General features: G+C 41.4%; 2 protein-coding genes across 2 annotated transcripts; both read right to left on the bottom strand.

Annotated features, from left to right (window-relative positions):
• Positions 1-116: 116 nt before the first annotated feature.
• Positions 117-9,161, bottom strand: LOC132449738 (uncharacterized). Its single transcript, XM_060041545.1, has 5 exons — positions 9,002-9,161; positions 8,650-8,790; positions 8,234-8,299; positions 7,967-8,029; positions 117-7,734 (listed from the first exon to the last, which is right to left on the bottom strand). Exons 1-5 carry the CDS (start codon positions 9,086-9,088, stop codon positions 436-438), a joined length of 7,656 nt encoding a protein of 2,551 aa, XP_059897528.1. The 5' UTR covers positions 9,089-9,161; the 3' UTR covers positions 117-435.
• LOC132450256 (uncharacterized) lies at positions 9,135-13,667 on the bottom strand. Its single transcript, XM_060042333.1, has 12 exons — positions 13,634-13,667; positions 12,181-12,194; positions 11,250-11,381; positions 10,880-11,152; positions 10,693-10,786; positions 10,487-10,554; positions 10,155-10,382; positions 10,001-10,072; positions 9,738-9,872; positions 9,503-9,565; positions 9,237-9,356; positions 9,135-9,143 (listed from the first exon to the last, which is right to left on the bottom strand). The coding sequence occupies exons 1-12, from the start codon at positions 13,665-13,667 to the stop codon at positions 9,135-9,137; spliced, it is 1,242 nt and encodes a 413-aa protein (XP_059898316.1).
• Positions 13,668-18,755: the final 5,088 nt, after the last annotated feature.

Genomic DNA, 18,755 nt, shown 5'->3' with positions numbered 1-18,755 from the left:
GAAAAGGGCCAAAATAGCTATGGCTTTTATTAGAGGGGCAAATAAAAAAAAATGGGGAGAAAATGTAAAGTTAAAATCCAAAAAGTAAAAAATGGTTAATATGTATTATTTATTAGAAAAAATTGAAAAAAAAAGGTAAAAATTGATAATATTTATTATTGATTAGAAAAAATAGAAAAGACAAAGACAAAACATTTAAATCATTGGGTAGTGCTAAAAAATAAAAACATATCTATGGCTTTCATTAGAGGGGCAAATCCATAAAAAAATAATGGGGAGAAAATTCATGATTTATAAGAAAAAATAGAAAATGTAAAAAAATAAAAAATATATAATATTTAATATTTATTATTTATTTGAATTAATAGAAAAGACAGACAAAACATTTAAAATATTGGGTAGTGCTAAAACCTGCGAGCTAAACGAGCTAACCAGTTACCGAAGGAAATCTAAACAGAGGCACTCATGATCGGAGTAGTAGGTGGACAGAATTTGCACTTTGATATCAGTGGGACTAATGTCACGAATGTAAACGTGATCAATTGTTGTGTCGTTTTCTGTTGTTGGCGAAGAGACAATTTGGGTGTAACCTTGTTGTTGCATGAAATTTTCTGCAGATTTAGAAACAAGGGCATTGTCGTTGAAGTCACCCATAATTACCTTTCCTCCTGAAAGTTGGTTAAATTGTTGCATTACCAAAGCGAGATTTTGTTTGAATAAGGCGAGTTGATATGATGGCGGTTTGTACAGCACAATGAAATTGTAATTCAAAGGCTGAACATTAAACATGATGGCTTCCAAGTCACTGCACGGCATGTGTATAATGTTACAAGTGATGTGGTCTTTGTGATAGTAGCCCACACCACCGTGCCGTTTGTTTACCAAGTCTTGGAATTGGGTCATGTTATGGTAGGATTGGGACCGGAGTTTGTGATTAAAAGTCCAACCTGGCATTTCAATGGAACTGACTGATGTGCTTTGTTCCAGCCATGTTTCTGTCACGCAAATGATGTCAGCACTCAAGATTCTCTGGTCATGTTTAAGGTCTTCCATGTGTTGACATAGACCTTGAATGTTGTGGAGGCATATTTTGAGGGTTGAAGTTCTTTCTGCTGGTGGAGTTGCAATGAATGGTTCCATTTTTTGCAGGGAAATGTCGATGTCTGGTTTCGAATAGAAGGCTTTGGCTGCGTAGTCTTGAATGATAAGGTTTTCCTCACACGTTACTCGGCTTAATGCTACATATGCTTGGCCAGCTGCAAATATCCTTTTAAGGGACACTACAGCTCTTTCTAAAGTTAAACCTTGAACTTTGTGTATGGTACAGGCCCATGCTAGGCGTAACGGGAATTGGCGTCTAGATCCACCAGTCATTACTTTGTCTTCCACAGCATCTATGGGTGTTGCTTGTTGAAATTGAGGCTCAAAGCATATAGACCTACTCCTCAGTTTCCTGCCGATTGTGTCATTGTCAAACTTAACCAAAATGGTTTTGGGAAACTGAACGTTCCCTTCAAAGGTGATTTTGCAAACGGTACCGAATACACCATTGACCAATCCATCTGACAGATCTATATTTTTGATGAGCATTACGCGAGCTGATGGACCAACGATTAACGTTCTGCTTAAACATGTCTGACTATCAAATTTCGGATTATTTTTTCTTGTTACTTGTCCTGTGGTAGGGTTTCTCTGACTATCTTGAGCTTTAATTTGCACCAAATCCGTACACGTCTTGTGTAACATGGCGATGTTATGGGCTGCCACTTCATCGTTTGTGGCGAAAATGTGAAGGTCCTGTGTCAGTTCCCCCTCGCCGGTCTCGCGTTGTCTTAGCAAGACTTCATCTCGCTGGTAAAGATTGTCTCCTTTTCTGTGTTTTCTAAGACGATTCAAGGTTTCAGCAAACTCTTTGTTTTTTTGTCGCATTATCTTGGTCAACTCAATGTGAGTGAAATGATTGTTCCACAGATCGGTCACCAATTGCTCGTGGTAAAGAGGTGTTCCCTTTACAGGGCCGAGCTGGAAGAAGTCACCAACTGCCATGATTGATACATTCCCAAACAATGCATAATCTCCTTGTTGCTTTATTTGTCGTAGTCTGCCATGGACATACGTCAGGATTTTATGATCAACCATACTCACCTCGTCCAAAATGAGTATTTGTAAGTCTTTCATGGTGGCTCTTAACGAATTGATTCTTTCATCTCCTAGAGGTTGATATGGCAGTTTGGCAGTGGTAGTAATAGCAAAGGTGCTGTGTATGGTGCTTCCGTTGATGTTATATGCTGCTACTCCTGTAGGAGCAGCTAGCAAAACATGAGTGTCGTCTGGATTAATGGACATTCTTGCAAAGAGTCTGCATGACTCGTAGTACACAGCTTTAATCAGGTGGGACTTTCCCGTGCCTGCTCCCCCTGAAATGAATACGCGAAACGGGTCTGGGTTTTTGCCATTGATTTTGTCAAGGCACCATGCGCGGATTTTGTAAAAAATTTGAGTCTGTTGTTCGTTTAACGTGCGCATAATGGACAGACCTTCAGCTCTTTGTATCGAGTGTGTGGGAAATTCTTTAGACAGCGTTGCCTTTGCGTCCGACTGCAAGTCCGGTATGGCTTCTCTTTCATTTGGATTTGTGTCGTTGTTGTTAGACATCTCCTCCTGACATTCTAATCGCTCCAACTCAGATTCAGGGCAAAGGTCTGCCCATGCCTCGTCGTGAGCCCCGCGGTGCCCTGCAACCTCTTGGCATCTGTCGAGCTCATCTGCATCTACTTCAAACAGGGATCTGTTGAAATCTACAACTTCCTTAACACTTTGCGTTGTATTGCTGCTGTTAGTGATGGAACCGGTCCTGTAAAACTGCTCATAACTGTTGTACGGTGGAGGTTTTAACTCATCTGTTGAATAATGAGGCAAAAACAATTGTAGCAAACTGTGGTAGTGTTTTTCTGGATATTTGGTTTGTGAGAAACGAGCGTATCTAGCAACAGCATCAGGTCCCCTAGTTCTCATCTTAACAAAGCCAGTGTTATTTTCCAGTTTAACAGAGCCCTGGCTGTGCTGCTCTTTCCCGTACAGAACTCTGTATTTTGAAGCAAATGTGGCTATACAAATATCATGGAAAATTGCGCCCTGGGGGCGGTTTTTGTAGCGGTCCGTTATGCTCGTCATCCATATCGAGTCTGTTGATGTGTCACCCTGTTCTGCTTTGCTTTGAATGACACTGAGAGGATAACTCATTCTGACGGTATTTTCACCAGTAGGGATAAATGTGACCAGTCTTGAGCATTCGTTGAGATGCATGTTTGTGACTCGATAAACACTTTCTTGAGCTGAGACCTCGCGATTGTGGAGAAAGACACTTCCCAACTTATTGAGTGTTTGTTTTGCATCTAAATTTCCATGTTTTTTCATTTCATTTTGAGTATGTTGTAACAATAAGCCCATGTCTTGTTCTGCTTTTGAGATGTAGGATATTATGTATACTACACAAGCAAAAGCATCGCAGACATATTGTATGTCCATGTTGGCATCCCAGCAACGCAAAAGGTCTTTGTTGTATTGATTAACGTAAACATCTGATGGGTTGCGTTTGTGTACAACCGCGTTTTTATTGGTTGTCAATCGGTAGGCATCTTTAAACATTTCCTGGGTGATGTTAATGGAAGCAAACAGCTGATCCACAGTGTCGAAGGTTAGGTCTGGACTTGAAAGAGCATGTTTGACCCTTGTCATGACACTTTTAGCCACCTCTTTTTCTTTTCGCATTTCTAATATAGAGACGTCTATCGGATCAGCGTCTGTTACATCCTGGTTCTCGTCTGTTTTACTTCTACAAAGAAAGGTGTGGTTGCTTGGAGGACGTGGAAAGTTAAATCTGCATGTTGTGCCTTTTTTCCTACAACTCTTTGAATGCTTGGAGCTGTGTTTTTGAACGCTGGAAACAACTTCATGCAATGTGTCGGTTGCTGGCGGGAGTTCACAACTGATGTATTTATCAATAAATTGTGTGACTTCTTGGTCCGTGTTTTTGCCTATTTTCGGTGCATTTTCCACCCAGAACAGACAATGAGTATGGGGTGAGCCGCGTTGTTGGAATTCAACTCTAAAAAATGTCTCGATAACTTTACCAATGGGGTTAGCTGGTGACTTGATGACGTCATTTAGGAAAGTCTGAAACCTGTGTTGGAACATTCTTGCCGCGGTAACCGGATTAGTTTTGAGTAAATTGCACCTCTGTGACCAGTCCAGGTCGTTGACATTTCCCTGTATTTTCTGTAGTCTCATGAAAACATCGATGAGTTCAGTCCAGCGTAAATCAGCACATGAAAATGAACAGAACCAAGTAGGGACACCAAGCTGACGAACCATAGCAAATAGATTTTTCTGTACACCTTGCCAAAAAACTGGAGTCCCTCGGATCGGTTGAAGGAACTTGTAACCGAGATCGGTTTTTAAGACATTTTGTACATAGTCTTTGTTTGAAAGCATGGCGGAAGTTATAGCCAATGATTCACCTGCATGGTAACCTTTTCTCAATGCTATGGACACCTTGGAAACAACCTGATTGACCTCGGATAAATATTGAGCATAGAAAATGTAGTCCAAGTTGCTGCTAAACCTCCCATCAGCATTTAGGATGCGTGTGTTGATGTATCTACTGAGAGTGAGCCTGTGGGGCCGTGCATCATGGAATGTACCTGTCCCTTTGGGGAAAAGAGTTGGGAAACATTTTGCTTCATTGCCCTTATCTGTCAGCAGCCTAACAGGACTGTTGCCCTCAGCTGGAGCTATCGATAAAACACTTTCAAAATGCTGATCAAATATTTCTTGCGCGATATCAATTGGTTGCAAACATGTGTCCAAGAGTAACCCGTGTGTTTGAGTTTCATATATGTGGTCAGCTTCTTCATCATCCGACACCTGGTCTGATTGAGTTGTAATGTCACTGCTTTCAGGTGCAGATGGAGTGTCATTAACTGGGTTGCATTCTTTCAAAACAGAACATGCATCTTCTGGCAAGGGATTTTCCCATTCTGCGTTAAAGTCTATGTCCTTATACCATTTATTCATGTCCTTTAAACATGCTATCGCATTTTGGATTTTTTGAGTGTGCACATATTGATACTGATAATGCCCCTTATAAGTAAGTTTTCTTTTCAGTTTTATTCGGATCATTAAATCTTGATTTTCTAGCCTTGGGAGAACCGAAGTGACTACATCGCTGTTTGATGGAACGCAAGTCACCGGCCCATGGACAGAATTCTGAGAACCTCGTGGCAATGCCACAAGTCGCATAAAGGGAATATTCAATGCGCACAGGTGTTGTTCTAATGAGTTCAGTGTGCCTAATTCGTCCGGAATTGGATCCAATGCCATATTGTTCACAGCGCTCTCCTGGGGAACCTTACCACTGAGTAACTTGGAGTTGCAACTGAAACATATCCACAATTTCCCAGCAACTGTCTGTTTCGGTGTGCATGGCGATAAACATGAGTTATCACATTGATGGAGATATGTTGTAGTAATGCATTGTTTTGCAATTGCTGACACAGTTGAAGCCTTGGATTCATATGAAGTTATGTCACATAATCGAACTTGCTTACGGAACAATAATCTGTGACATACACAACAAACATGTTCTGGTCCATGTTTGACCTCTTCTTGGAAGAGCTCAATTACAAAGTCAATATTGTGTTTTAAAAGGGTTAGATTAAGTCTCTTTTGACAGTTTTTTTCAATTACAGAGGGTTTATAGGCCGGATCTTCTCTGTATTTGATTACAATACTTTGTATTACCTGGTTACGATAGGCAGGATTGTTTGCATATTTTTCAATTCCGCTTTTTAAAACCTGTTGTTTGAATGGTTCATTATTGGCATATTTTTCAATACTGCTGTTTTTGACTTGTTCTTTGAATGGTTCATTATTGGCATATTTTTCAATACTGCTGTTTTTGACTTGTTGTTTGAACGGTTCATCATTGGCATATTTTTTGATACTGCTAGTTTTCTGATTTGCTTGATACTGTTCATCACAATTATATCTTTGTTGTGTTTGTAGCTTTTTTACATGCCTATATTCTTTGTCCTCAGCATATGTTCTCTTTTTTCTTAGATTATTTACTTTATCAGTAAAAATTTTACGTGGTGAAACAAGCTCTGCATTGGACATTTTGTGCGACGTTTCACAGAAGCTAGTTAAATTAAAGCATGTAAGAGAGGTTTTTTCTTTGACACATGCAATTGGTTCATAATGGCATTCATTGCAGTGATTCAGATATATAGCTTTTCTTGAAATCGGCTCAATGTTCGCCGTAAACGTAATCCATTTCTGTTGACTGTATGTGTAAATATCAACACAGAGCAAATCTGCAGAAGCTTGTATTTCCAACTCTGTTGCCCAAGATCCAACATATTTCATTTTAGAGTCCCAGAGATATTGCTCCACAGAATCAAATTGCCGTCTTAGACAAGTAATGTAATTAAGTGGATTATTTGAGATGTGATTCACTACAGCCTTTCGAAAGGCTGTGTGATGTGACTCGCAACCACTCAATACAGACGAAAGAGAACGAAAGAAACAATTACCGTCACCTTCAATGGATGTTGTTTGGCATGGCTCAGGCTGTGCCATATCGAAGGTTTGTACAACAATATTTTGATCTAAACTTGGTACGACATTCAGTTTGTTGCAGATCCTGTTTTTTTCCCTTAATGTCAATCCAGTAAATATTATATTGGGGCTATCTGTTACAGAAATTAAACAGACATCTGATGCACCCACTGTGTGAATTGGAGGATCACTGTCAATGTTTACAGTTGTGTCACATGTAGAAGTGTTTGCTACAGGCTGCACAGTTTCAAGGGAAAAAGACGCGTTTACTGCAAGGGAATTTCTATCTGTTACCGAAAGGACACAGAGATCAGAGTCACTGTCAGTGTCCAAAGTACCGTCATGTGCCGAAGTGCTGGCTTCAGGCTGTGCAGTTAAAGCAGTAAATGGTGAGTTTACCTCAACAGCTTTCACACCAGTGACTTCAAACACCTTGTTTGGGATATCAAAAGCATGTGGATGATTTTGATATAAGGAATTGACAAGGTTCTCAATATGGTCATATAACTCATACACAGTAGCATAGTGCGCTACTATGCTGGTTCCATCCGGTGCAACCGAACCCCAAGTACTACGAGAATGAGGATCGAAAACTGCAAAAGCAGTTTCGACCTTGAAAACGACACAGACACTTCCTTGGATGTTGAGCAAGCATGTGTCTGTCTGCAGCAGTGTCTTCTGAATAGCCTCTTCTAAAGGCATGGCTATGTTTTGCAAAGAAGCGTCATAATCATCCTTTTGATCAAGACTTCCAGTGAGTGTATCAAAATATTCCAAACTAAATAATTTATTGTTTAATTTGCAGTGTCTGGGTAACTCGGAAATGAAAATATGCCCACTGGTTTTGGCTGCACTGATTTCCTTATTTTCTAGCATAGATGTGTACAAGCCATTACCTTGTTTTAGAATATGATGAATGTTCTTTTTTTTCCATTTGAGAACGCTATGGGTGGTGTGGGTCATAATCGCCGCTATGCCATTTGTAGCACACTGCTTACCTGCATTTTCCCCGAATATGTGGCTGCTCTGGTCAAACGATCCTTGAAGACACCCAGGGTTGTCATAAGTCACATGACTTGATGTAGCAGCTCTGGCAGGTGCAAAATCACAGGGTGCCTAAAAACACAACAGAAGTTCAATCAAAAAGGAGTGTAACCAATAGTTTATATCGAAATTAACAAGGAATTCATAAAAAAGGCTAGGAATCAATCAGCTGTAGTTCATGGCTGTGTATAATGGGAAAACGGAATTGTACATGATATTAACATTACTTTAACTAATTTCCAAGATCTAATAAATGGCAGGAAAACTCACAAGGAACAGGGAATAACATGTTAAAAATAAGTACCTTCTGATTGCCAAGTGTTAGATAAGGATCTTCAAGCTGGCCATTGTCCTCAGGCGGGCTCTGCTGAAATGACAATTCAGTGTTTTTAAAAGCATGTTGGTTCCCAGTAAGTAATTTGAAAATGTACATAGTATAGGCAAATTAGTCAGATCTGCACACTTACACCATATCAATGTTTTAAAAGAATAAACACATCAAAACAAAATGGGTCTCTTAAGCTGTGGCTTTTCCCGTTGGTATACAATTTTTCCACTAGTAATTACATACCTGCTGACTGCTCGCAGTGACCTCAGGTGCTGGTTCAAACGGCTCATGGTCCTCAATGTGTGTCATCTGCAATCACAAACATTACGAATGTTAAAAAAAATTAGGTTTACCCCCACATGCAAACTCATAAGCCATAAAAAAGGGGACATTTGGTGTATTGTGGTGAACAGAATTAAGGACAAAGAAAACTTTTCTTTCAGTTCAGTTTAAATAATTAAAATGAGCACAACAAGTTCATCAGCCAACCTTCTTGACATTTCCAATTCATAGTGTGTAGATATTACCAAGAACATGTTAGAAACAGTTAAACTATGTTGATTGTAATTATGAAGTAAAAATTTAAATGTTACTAGATACTGATCCTGGAACAGATTGATTGCTTATTTGCAAATCATTTTTTATATTGTTGTCATTACCTTGGTTGAACATTCCAAGAAGCTGGTCTCATTGGCTGTTGGTTTATCAGCCTGGGCCATCACAACTTTTGGCCCCCAAGGTGTTGGCTCCTCTTGTTTTCTCTGTCCAGAGACAACCCGAGCAGCTGGCTGGTTCACCTTCTACAATGAGGTAAGGGAGCAAAATTATCATGAGAGATACAATTGTATGAAAATTGAAAAGTGGGCAGTTCAAAGAACTTACTGCTAATGTAGTTTATTTAAAACAGTAACAAACAGTGTTGTGCACGCCTGTATTTTGTGGCGCTACATACAGATTTAACAACAAAACCCAAATATTACAAGATGCTCTTTTTTTCCCCCATTCCTTTACCTCACAAAAGTCTGTTTGAAGAAACGGCCACTCATCAACACACAGAGTCTGGTCATCCCCCTCCGGTTGAGCAAACTGTAATGACATAGTAAGAATTATATGTACAATACAATTGAGAAATGGAAACACAAAACTACACTTTCTTAAAGGGAACTTAGAAAAATAATCAAAAGAATAGAGAACCGCACTCTATTCACTGAATGTGTGTAATCATCACATGTTGTATGCAAATTACCTTGCTCGAAGGCACAAAGACGCAGCCCTCCAGGGTGGCTGGCACAGCCGCTTCTGGCACAGGTCGAGGGGGAGGTACCAGCTTCGAAGGTTTAGCAATCCTTGCTGGAGTTGGAAGTGCCTGGAAAATAATTGTAAATCATTGGCAAAACAATACCGACACAGAGAATGTTGGACTATCTCTTGTGTTAAAGGCAAAATCAGAAAATAGTTGTTCCTGTGTTTCAACCAAAAAACAAGTACATATTTCACTGAGAAATTACCAACCTCAAGGCGGGCCTTCTTTCCTTTGGAGACCACAGCCGTGGTTCCATGTGCCACCTTCCGTTTCTATCATAATGGAAGAGAACAGAAATGATAACAGTTAATGAAATATAACACATTTGTTATCAATGCAACTATCTGTACCATACAATGTAAAGCTTGTCATATTGCTTGTCATACAGGCGCTATTAATATGTATGCACTCACAAACGGTTAATATTAAAATCACACAAATTACCTTTGAGCGATTCCCCATGGGGACGTCAAGGTTGGATGGAACAATGCGATCCATTGCAGCCAACTTGTCAGTGCTAAACCGGATAGGGTTTAGCACGACAAAGCACTCCCTCAGGACCAGAGGAGGCACACAAACCTAGAAATAAAAAACAGAATTGAGCCATTGACCATTTGCCCTGTCTTATAGGAATAGCATTTAAATGAAACAAATGTACGCATCATTACGGTTTAATTTCCTATCAGCTATCATACCAATGTACAAACCTCATGAGGAAGGATCCGCACGGAAGACTGATCCCAGTCCTCAGGCACATCCCAGGACTCAGGTTGGCTGCGCTATAAACACATAGGGGGAATTAGTATTCAATAAATGTGGCCTAACTAAAACTAAAGCTCTTCAAAATTGTATAACTTTTACCTTTCCGCGACGTCCGACGACAGTTTCCTTGAAGGGGTCAAGGGGACGTGGACGGGAAACCTCTCCCTTCACAACCACGGTGGTAGCAAAGGGTCTCACAGTCGGGGGTGACTTGGGAGGAGACACAGGCGGAGGTGTAACAGGCAGAGGTGACTGTAGCTGCCGAAAGGAGAAGTGCCACAGAAGCTTCGCGAGAAGCGGCATCCCCCGATCGTCACTCAGGTGGATCTATTATAATGAGAAGCACGGGTTATTATTGAAATAAACTGCTTTTGCCATATAAAAATGACATTACATGAATTTCTCACGTGCCAAGTTATAACACGACTTACCCCATCACGACTCCACAAGGCACGTGAGTCCAGCGGAAAGCGGTCAGCTGTGACGCAGTACTTTACATCTGCAGAAGAAAACAAATATTAAACCATACACTATATACATATTTTACACGTGGTACCAAGAGGTGGTGTTGATACACTAAAAGCTTTCCTACAAAGACATTCTATACTGACATTATCTCTTAATCATTTTTACATACCGTTCTTTGCTGCAACGCGACGAAACTCCTCTCGAAGGAATTGTTGCGGTGCCAATTCACTCGCCAGCCGGGGAGGGAAATCGAGCACAAACACCTGATCCGCACAAAAGTTTTGGATTACACACTATACAATTCTGTTAAATAGTCTGCCTTGAAAATACACTTTATTTTGTAACACAAAAACTACCTTAGGCCATCGACTGCGGGCAGCTCTCAGAAGTCCATCGAAGGCAACTCCAGCCGCTTCGATGCCGGGCGTCGCGGTGAGGTTGTTGCTTGGAGCCAGCAAGCAAACGATGTCGGGGGTTCTGGGGATGTCTGCGTTCAGCAACTCAGTGCGGAGCTCAGCGGCAGACGCCCCAGGCGTAGACAGGAACCCAAACGAAAGGCAACCGTCTGGCATCCTCACGTAACGGTCAACCAACGCACGCAGATGCGAGTCGCCCACAAACAGCACAAACTATAAATAAGGACAAATAAAAAGTTGTCATTCCACTCCAAACATATTCCACAGCTAAATTATACATTATTTTCTGAAAGGTATTTGACAAGTTTACCTGCTTATCTGGAGACTCAGGAGGGAGATCCAATCGGTTGAACTTCCCAGTGTGGGCAGAGACCGGCCACGGCTTGACACGGTGACGTGCTCCAGTGCCACGCACTAATAAAGAGACAAATTCAACGCAAAACTAAAATGAATAACTTATCTCGAGCTGTTGATCTAAAAGTCAAACATCACACATTCATGCAATAGAATTCTGAGGAATATAAATGAGTTGAAAACATTATTGTATCTTTACGACTACATACCAGGGAGGAAGCCGCTAGCCAGAGTCGTTGCCATCGGAAGAATCGTCCTCATCCTCATCCTGGCTGCAGACGAAGCGCGCGAGGCACGAGGCATCTAATGATTTCACAATAAGAAAAATAGAATGCTTCAAAATAGGTACAAGATTTCCCTTTACAAATATACATCAAGAAAGGCTGCATGTTGAAAACCCCACCCTGTACAGAGATGTATTTATGTAATTATAACCATGTGTTTTCATATGAAATGAACATTAAACAGAACAGATAGGTGCAATAAATACACACACGCACAAGGTGTTCATGTGAAATCAATATATGGGCTAAAGCACAGCATTTAAAACACATTGCATATGGTGGACAGAGGTAGAATTTAGACTGTTGGGCGGATGTGTGCGTGTAAAAAGGAAATGTAACACGACATTGCAGCATTTAAAATTTCCTAATCACAGCCAACTTATAAAGCTTTCATCCCAGGACAAATTTAAAGCCAAATATTTGCATAGAATGACATAGGCAGTACAGAAACCATTTTCCCAAAAAAAATCTATTAATAGACAACTAAAATGCTAAATCAGTCAAAACCCAACCAACACCAAGTAATAAAATCAGCACCTCACCTTGAGTTGAACGGCGGACGATCTCCTGTTTCTCCTTTCAACACATGACCAACAAACCTACCTTGCTTAGACAATCTGAAAATCAGTATACAGCCACACACGACACAGCCCCACACAGCCCCACAGACAGACACACACACACACAGACAGACAGGCACACACACAGACAGACAGACAGACAGACACACACACACAAACAGACACACAGATAGACACACACACAGACAGGCACACACACAGACAGGCACACACACAGACAGACACACACAGACACACAGACACACACAGAGACAGACAGAGACACACACACACACGGACACACACAGAGACAGACAGAGACACACACACACACAGACACACACAGAGACAGACAGACACACACACAGAGACAGACACACACACAGAGACAGACAGACACACAGACAGACACACAGACAGACACACAGACAGACAGACAGACAGACACACACACACAGACAGACACACACAGACACACAAACACACAGACACACACATAGACACACAGAGACAGACAGACACACAGAGACAGACAGACACACAGACAGACAGACACACAGAGACACACACACACAGACAGACACACACACACAGACACACAGACAGACAGACACACAGACACACACACAGACAGACACACAGACAGACACAGACAGACACACACAGACACACACAGACAGACACAGACACACACACACAGACACACAGACAGACACACACAGACAGACACACAGAGACACACACACACAGACAGACACACACACACAGACACACAGACAGACAGACACAGACAGACACACACAGACAGACACAGACACACACACACACAGACAGACACACACAGACAGACACACACAAACACAGACACACACATAGACACACAGACACACAGAGACAGACAGACACACAGACAGACAGACAGACACAGACAGACAGACAGACAGACACAGAGACACACACACACACACAGACAGACACACACACAGACACACAGACAGACACACAGACAGACACACAGACACACACACAGAGACAGACAGACACACAGACACACACAGACAGACTCACAGACACACAGACACACACACACACAGACAGACACACAAACACACAGACAGACACACACACACACACAGACAGACACACAAACACACAGAACAGACACACACACAGACACACAGAGACAGACACACACACAGACAGACACACACAGACAGACACACACACAGACACACACACAGACACACAGACATACAGACAGACACACACACACACAGACACACAGAGACAGACAGACACACACAGACACACACACAAACACACAGAACAGACACACACACAGACAGACAGACAGACAGACACACAGACACACACACACACACACACACACACACACACACACACTAACCATTTTCCAAAAAAATCTATTGATGGACAACTAAAATGCAAATACAGTCAAAACCCAACCAGCATTAGAAATTTAACCAGCACCTCACCTTGAGTTGCACGGCGGACGATCTCCCGTTTCATGACCAACAGCACAGCATTTAAAACACATTGCATATGGTGGACAGAGTTTAGACTGTTGGGCGGATGTGTGCGTGTAAAAAGTGAATGTAACACGACATTGCAGCATTTTAAACACATTGCATTGTATGGACAGAGTCCACCAGAAAGCTTTTCTGTGGTAATATGGCTGGCGGCCTAGACGCCGCCGTTTCAACCCTCTGCGCATCTACTCGGCGCAGACGTGATCCCCTGTAGTATCGCGACATGCTAATTTAGCCGCTAACAAAACAACTACAACCCTAACCCTACATTGAAAACCTATCAACATCACTGCCGAAGAGAAAAGCTGCGTTTGTAAGAAACCAAACCGGACAAGCGCTGTTTCAACCCTCTGCGCATCTACTCGGCGCAGACGTGATCCACTGTAGTATCGCGACATGCTAATTTAGCCGCTACCAAAACAACTACAACCCTACATTGAAAACCTATCAAGGTTTTCAATGTAGGCCGAAGAGAAAAGCTGCGTTTGTAAGAAACCAAACCGTTTGTAAATCCGTCAAGATTTCAGCGAGATAAGAGTATTAGCGTTTGTGCAGATCACTGACTTACGTCCACTACAACAGATTCCACAACAAAGCTTTTCTGTGACAAAATGGCGGCGCAGACGCCGCCGTATGGCAATAAACATAAATAACAATTTCAGATGATCCCACGTTTTCTCGTTTCGAGAATTAAATAATGAACACTATATAGCAAAGGATTTGCGACAAAATATCATGCCTTCAGTGTGTTTTGTATTATACATACAGCGTCACTGACTTACGTCCCTAACAACAGATTCCACCACAAAGCTTTTCTGTGGCAAAATGGCGACCTAGACCCACGGGCTTTAATGTTTTGTCGCAAATCCTTTGCTTGCCATTACTGCATCAAAAGCAAACCGCCAAAGCAACCATGCCAACGTAATACAATAAACATAATTATCCATTTCATAAGGACTTACCTTGACAACGAACTTCTTTGGTTGAACCGCAAAGTTGAAAGACAGAACGTACTCGAATGAATCCGCTCACAATGTTAATCCGTGGAAAGGAGAGCAAAAGGGTCAATCTGAACAAAGATGTCTCAAGCAGAGAAAATCCGAACAGAGTGAGCCGTGCCGTGCGTCGCTGACGATAGTCATTCAACTCGCGAAGCACCATGGGAGTATGCCACGCCCACACCTCTACAGATGTTGTAGATGTGTTTCTCTGCTCTTCATACCGGACAACATCTCCTGACTTCTTGCTCGCCAAAGTAAAAAAGATAAGATTGACGGATGTCCAAAACGGGAAGACTGAATAATACAGTTGGTATTCCATATGAATATTCCAATTTAACAAACCATACACGGATTCGGAAATACCTTAATTTCATGATTTGGATTGTGGCTTTCAATAATAGCTAGCCTACTGTGTGTACCTCGTCACGCACTGAAGGGCGTACACCACGCCCACACCTGAACCTTGCCCACACCTGAACAGATATAATCAGGAGACTACTATATGAAACCTCACTTGCCCTGAGCAATCTTCTGGACAACACCCCTACACTCTTCTTGCCTCGTCCCGTCTCGACTCGCCTCGTCTCAGCTTTTTTGTTCTCACAGTTAAAAAGGTAAGATTGAAATTTCTGTAAGAATTCAAATAAACGAATTGGCGGATGTCCAAAACGGGAAGATTGAATAATACAGTTGGTTTGTTTTGTTTGCGTGATACAACCGCAATGAATGCCGGGAAAAGCCCGCGAATTCAAATCAAACAATGGACATAGAGGCAGAGAACTCCGTGTATGGTTCGTTATATATTCCAATTTAACAAACCATACACGGATTCGGAAATACCTTATTTCATGATTTGGATTGTGAATAATAGCTAGCCTAGCGATCATCTACGAATTCAAATAAACGGAGAGGCAGAACTCCGTGTCTGCCTCTTTGTCCATCGTTATTTGAATTCACGTCCCTTTTCCCGGCATGCATTGCGGTTTTATCAAACTTTCGCGGAAACTAAACAAGCAACTGTAATATTCAGTCTTCCCGTTTTGTATGTATACTAGCGTTAATATTTAATTGTAATGTTTTTTATTTTCAACAGAATAATGACAACAGGTATTCGTGAGTCCCCGGCAGACTTTGCATCCTCCGATCACCCGGATACCATTGCCATGAGGGATCTGGCCTCCAAGAACTATGTAAGTTATCAAGATTTGCGTCTTTGCAAGCCTGAATGAAGAAAATTCCATTTAATACTAACATAGCATTTTTTTTATAATAGCACATTTGTGTAGATGACGTCTACACAAAGGAGCAGAAAATGGAGCACGCCTACGCGTTTGGGGTGATGGTCTGCAACCAGACCATACGGTACACCGAGCAGGCGAAGGAATCCGAGAAAGTGCACAGGAAGCAGCTTGAGTACCTGCGGAGGGAGGTCAAACGACTTGGACAGGATCTCAGGACATCCCAGGCCAGCTTGTCTGCCACACAAAACGGTAAAAATGAATGCAGATTACCAACCAAAACAACTAATTACATGAAGGCCTTCAGCCAACTCCCAACTACAGAACACTCAGACATATTTATATTATGCCTATGTGTTTTAATTTGGTTGGAGATTTCAAGTCTTATGATTTTACCCATTAGACTATATTTACCAACTCATTTATTAACCTAGCTTACAAAATGTGCATCCCAATCCAAATGACGATTACAAACTGAATATTAACATGACTCTCATTCCTATCTAGAACTTGATGACCTCCACTGCACGAACGCCTCCCAAGGTATGACAATACTTAATATTGATAAACAGCCATAATTATATTATGGCTATGTGATTTAATTTGGTTAGAGATCAGTCCAAATGACTAATTAATAACATTTGTTTTAATTCCTATCTAGAACTGAACGACCTGGACTGCACGACCGACTCCCAAGGTATGACAATACATGTTGTTAATATGAATTTGACATCAGATACTGATTCCTCCCAATATGGATTTGATTTGTCATGTATAACACCTATTAGCCAAATGTGAAAAATAATCAAAACAATCTTTCCTCCCATCAGATACTGATACCCCGCAATTGTGTTCAACCAGAGACAACGATGACATCATGGACGAGAACGGGAATGGAGGTACACCTTCTTCTTTTAAATTGGTTATAAAAATCCATGCAGGCTTTATGTCCATGTAACCTGCATGACTTTGCTCATTTTTTTAAAAAAAATATGGAAAACTGATACTTTTCTCTTTACATTTTGCAGATCTACTACCAAGCCCCTGAAAACATAAACAGAGGACAATGTAAATGGAGTGTAAATAGAGTGATGTGTTAAGAGTGATGTGTTAAGCGTGAATAAAAAATGAAAAACATTTCATATTGTTTATTACACTTCATTTACACAAATTGACATCCAGAGGTGTCAAAAGTATTCACATTCATTACTCAAGTAGAAGTATAGATACTAGCGTTTAAAAATACTTCCGTTGAAGTATCAACTGAAGCTAGAATTACAATCAGCTTTTTTTCCACATACAAGGAATTTGGTCACTGCATTTATCCCATCTGTGACACACACAGCCACTTCACCCCCAAAAACATTTTTCTAAAGGCCATCTAATGACTAATGTTAAAATTGGGATGCACCTGTTTCAGACACATTGATAATGAATGCATATTAGAACAATGCGAATATGTGTACTACTGAGCATTAACATGTGTTTCATGGAGCGGAAGATATGATAACTAGTTCCCTGTAAGTATTGGAATGGTGCAAAAAGTCAAACTTCAGAGGCATGTTATCAAAAGCCTTTATTGGAACATACTGCAGCTAGTAGGCTATGCTGCAGGAATTTAAGATGTAACGAGTAAAATCTGTGTGTATAACATTTTGGACTGTGGGAGGTTCAGTGTGGGAGTTATAGCCCCAAACGCGTATTCCTTGGTATAGCGCCACCTAGTGACCGGCGTGTCTGGATTTGGTTATCTGAGTAGCTTTGCCGTACCTGGATCTAGTCATGCAATTCGCGTGTCGGCACCATTTACGGTTTGGGGTGTGGGCCCACTTTTAAGGAGGTAAGAATAACAAGAAGTGTGCATTTCGCTGGCACAACGCGAAGCATGTGTTCAAAAATTGAGAAACAGCGTATGCCAAAAGATGCAGCTGACTCCAGTGAATCTGTGGATATAAAGGTTTTGACTGTGGGAGCTTCGGTGTGGGAGTTATAGCCCAAAACGCGTTTTCAGAACATTCCATTGGCCAGTTAGGAGATGTATTATTTCGTCGTTTATTTGCGCCCCCTTGTGGCGAAATTTTCCAAAGACAATTTTCCTTTGCCAAATAACTCCCGCCCACATTAATAATTCTTGGCCATATTTTTTATATAGACTCGGGTTTGCCCCTTGATGGTTCCCTTATAGTTTGAAGAACATTCCTTTGGCCAATTAGAAGATATACAATTTCCTCGTTTCTTGCGCCCCCTAATGGCGACATTTTCCGATTTTTTTATCGAACGACAGTAAGGATAGCCCCAACATGTGTGTAAAATTTGGACTTGATCCGATGTCTAATCTTTGATATTTTTGGATTTTTGATTTTTCACGTCTAATTTAGCTAATAAACAAATATTCAAAATGCTACCATTTCGTCGTCGAAGGTCGGATCAAAAAACTGTCTATTATTTCTTTGCGTGTGCGTCTGAAGATGCCGTGTGCAAAGTTTGGTGTCGATTGGTCAAGAAATGTGGGAGGAGTAGCGAAAAAACAGTTGTGCGGTTTTCGCGATTTAGCGAAAAAAAATTATAGACGCAAATGGGCGTGGCCTAGGCCAAAAGATGCAGCAGACTCCAGTGAATATGTGGGTACAAGTTTTTGAATGTGGGAGGTTCGGTGTGGGAGTTATAGCCCCAAACGCGTTTTCCCTTGGTATAGCGCCACCTAGTGTTCGGCGTGTCTGGATTTTGTTATCTGAGTAGCGGTGCCGTACCTGGATCTAGTCATGCAATTGGCGCGTGTGCACCATTTACGGTTTGGGCTGTAGTCCAACAAGTACGGGGGGAAGAATA

This window comes from Gadus macrocephalus, chromosome 21 (genome assembly GCF_031168955.1).
Source record: "Gadus macrocephalus chromosome 21, ASM3116895v1".
NCBI lineage: Eukaryota > Metazoa > Chordata > Actinopteri > Gadiformes > Gadidae > Gadus > Gadus macrocephalus.
Note: the sequence above shows the minus strand (reverse complement) of the source record. Positions and strands in the feature narration are given on the sequence as shown.

What these genes read in the sequence shown, in the direction of transcription:
- LOC132449738 (XM_060041545.1), bottom strand. Translation starts at nt 9,088, where the DNA reads ATGTCATTACAGTTTGCTCAACCGGAGGGGGATGACCAGACTCTGTGT. An exon ending in TTCAAACAGACTTTTGTGAG is followed by an intron (nt 8,791 to 9,001) that starts GTAAAGGAATGG and finishes ACCTCATTGTAG; the next exon opens with AAGGTGAACCAGCCAGCTGC. An exon ending in TCTTGGAATGTTCAACCAAG is followed by an intron (nt 8,300 to 8,649) that starts GTAATGACAACA and finishes TTGTGATTGCAG; the next exon opens with ATGACACACATTGAGGACCA.
- LOC132450256 (XM_060042333.1), bottom strand. Translation starts at nt 13,667, where the DNA reads ATGAAACGGGAGATCGTCCGCCGTGCAACTCAAG. An exon ending in CTGAGTCTCCAGATAAGCAG is followed by an intron (nt 11,153 to 11,249) that starts GTAAACTTGTCA and finishes CCTTATTTATAG; the next exon opens with TTTGTGCTGTTTGTGGGCGA. An exon ending in TGCGGATCCTTCCTCATGAG is followed by an intron (nt 9,873 to 10,000) that starts GTTTGTACATTG and finishes TTTTATTTCTAG; the next exon opens with GTTTGTGTGCCTCCTCTGGT.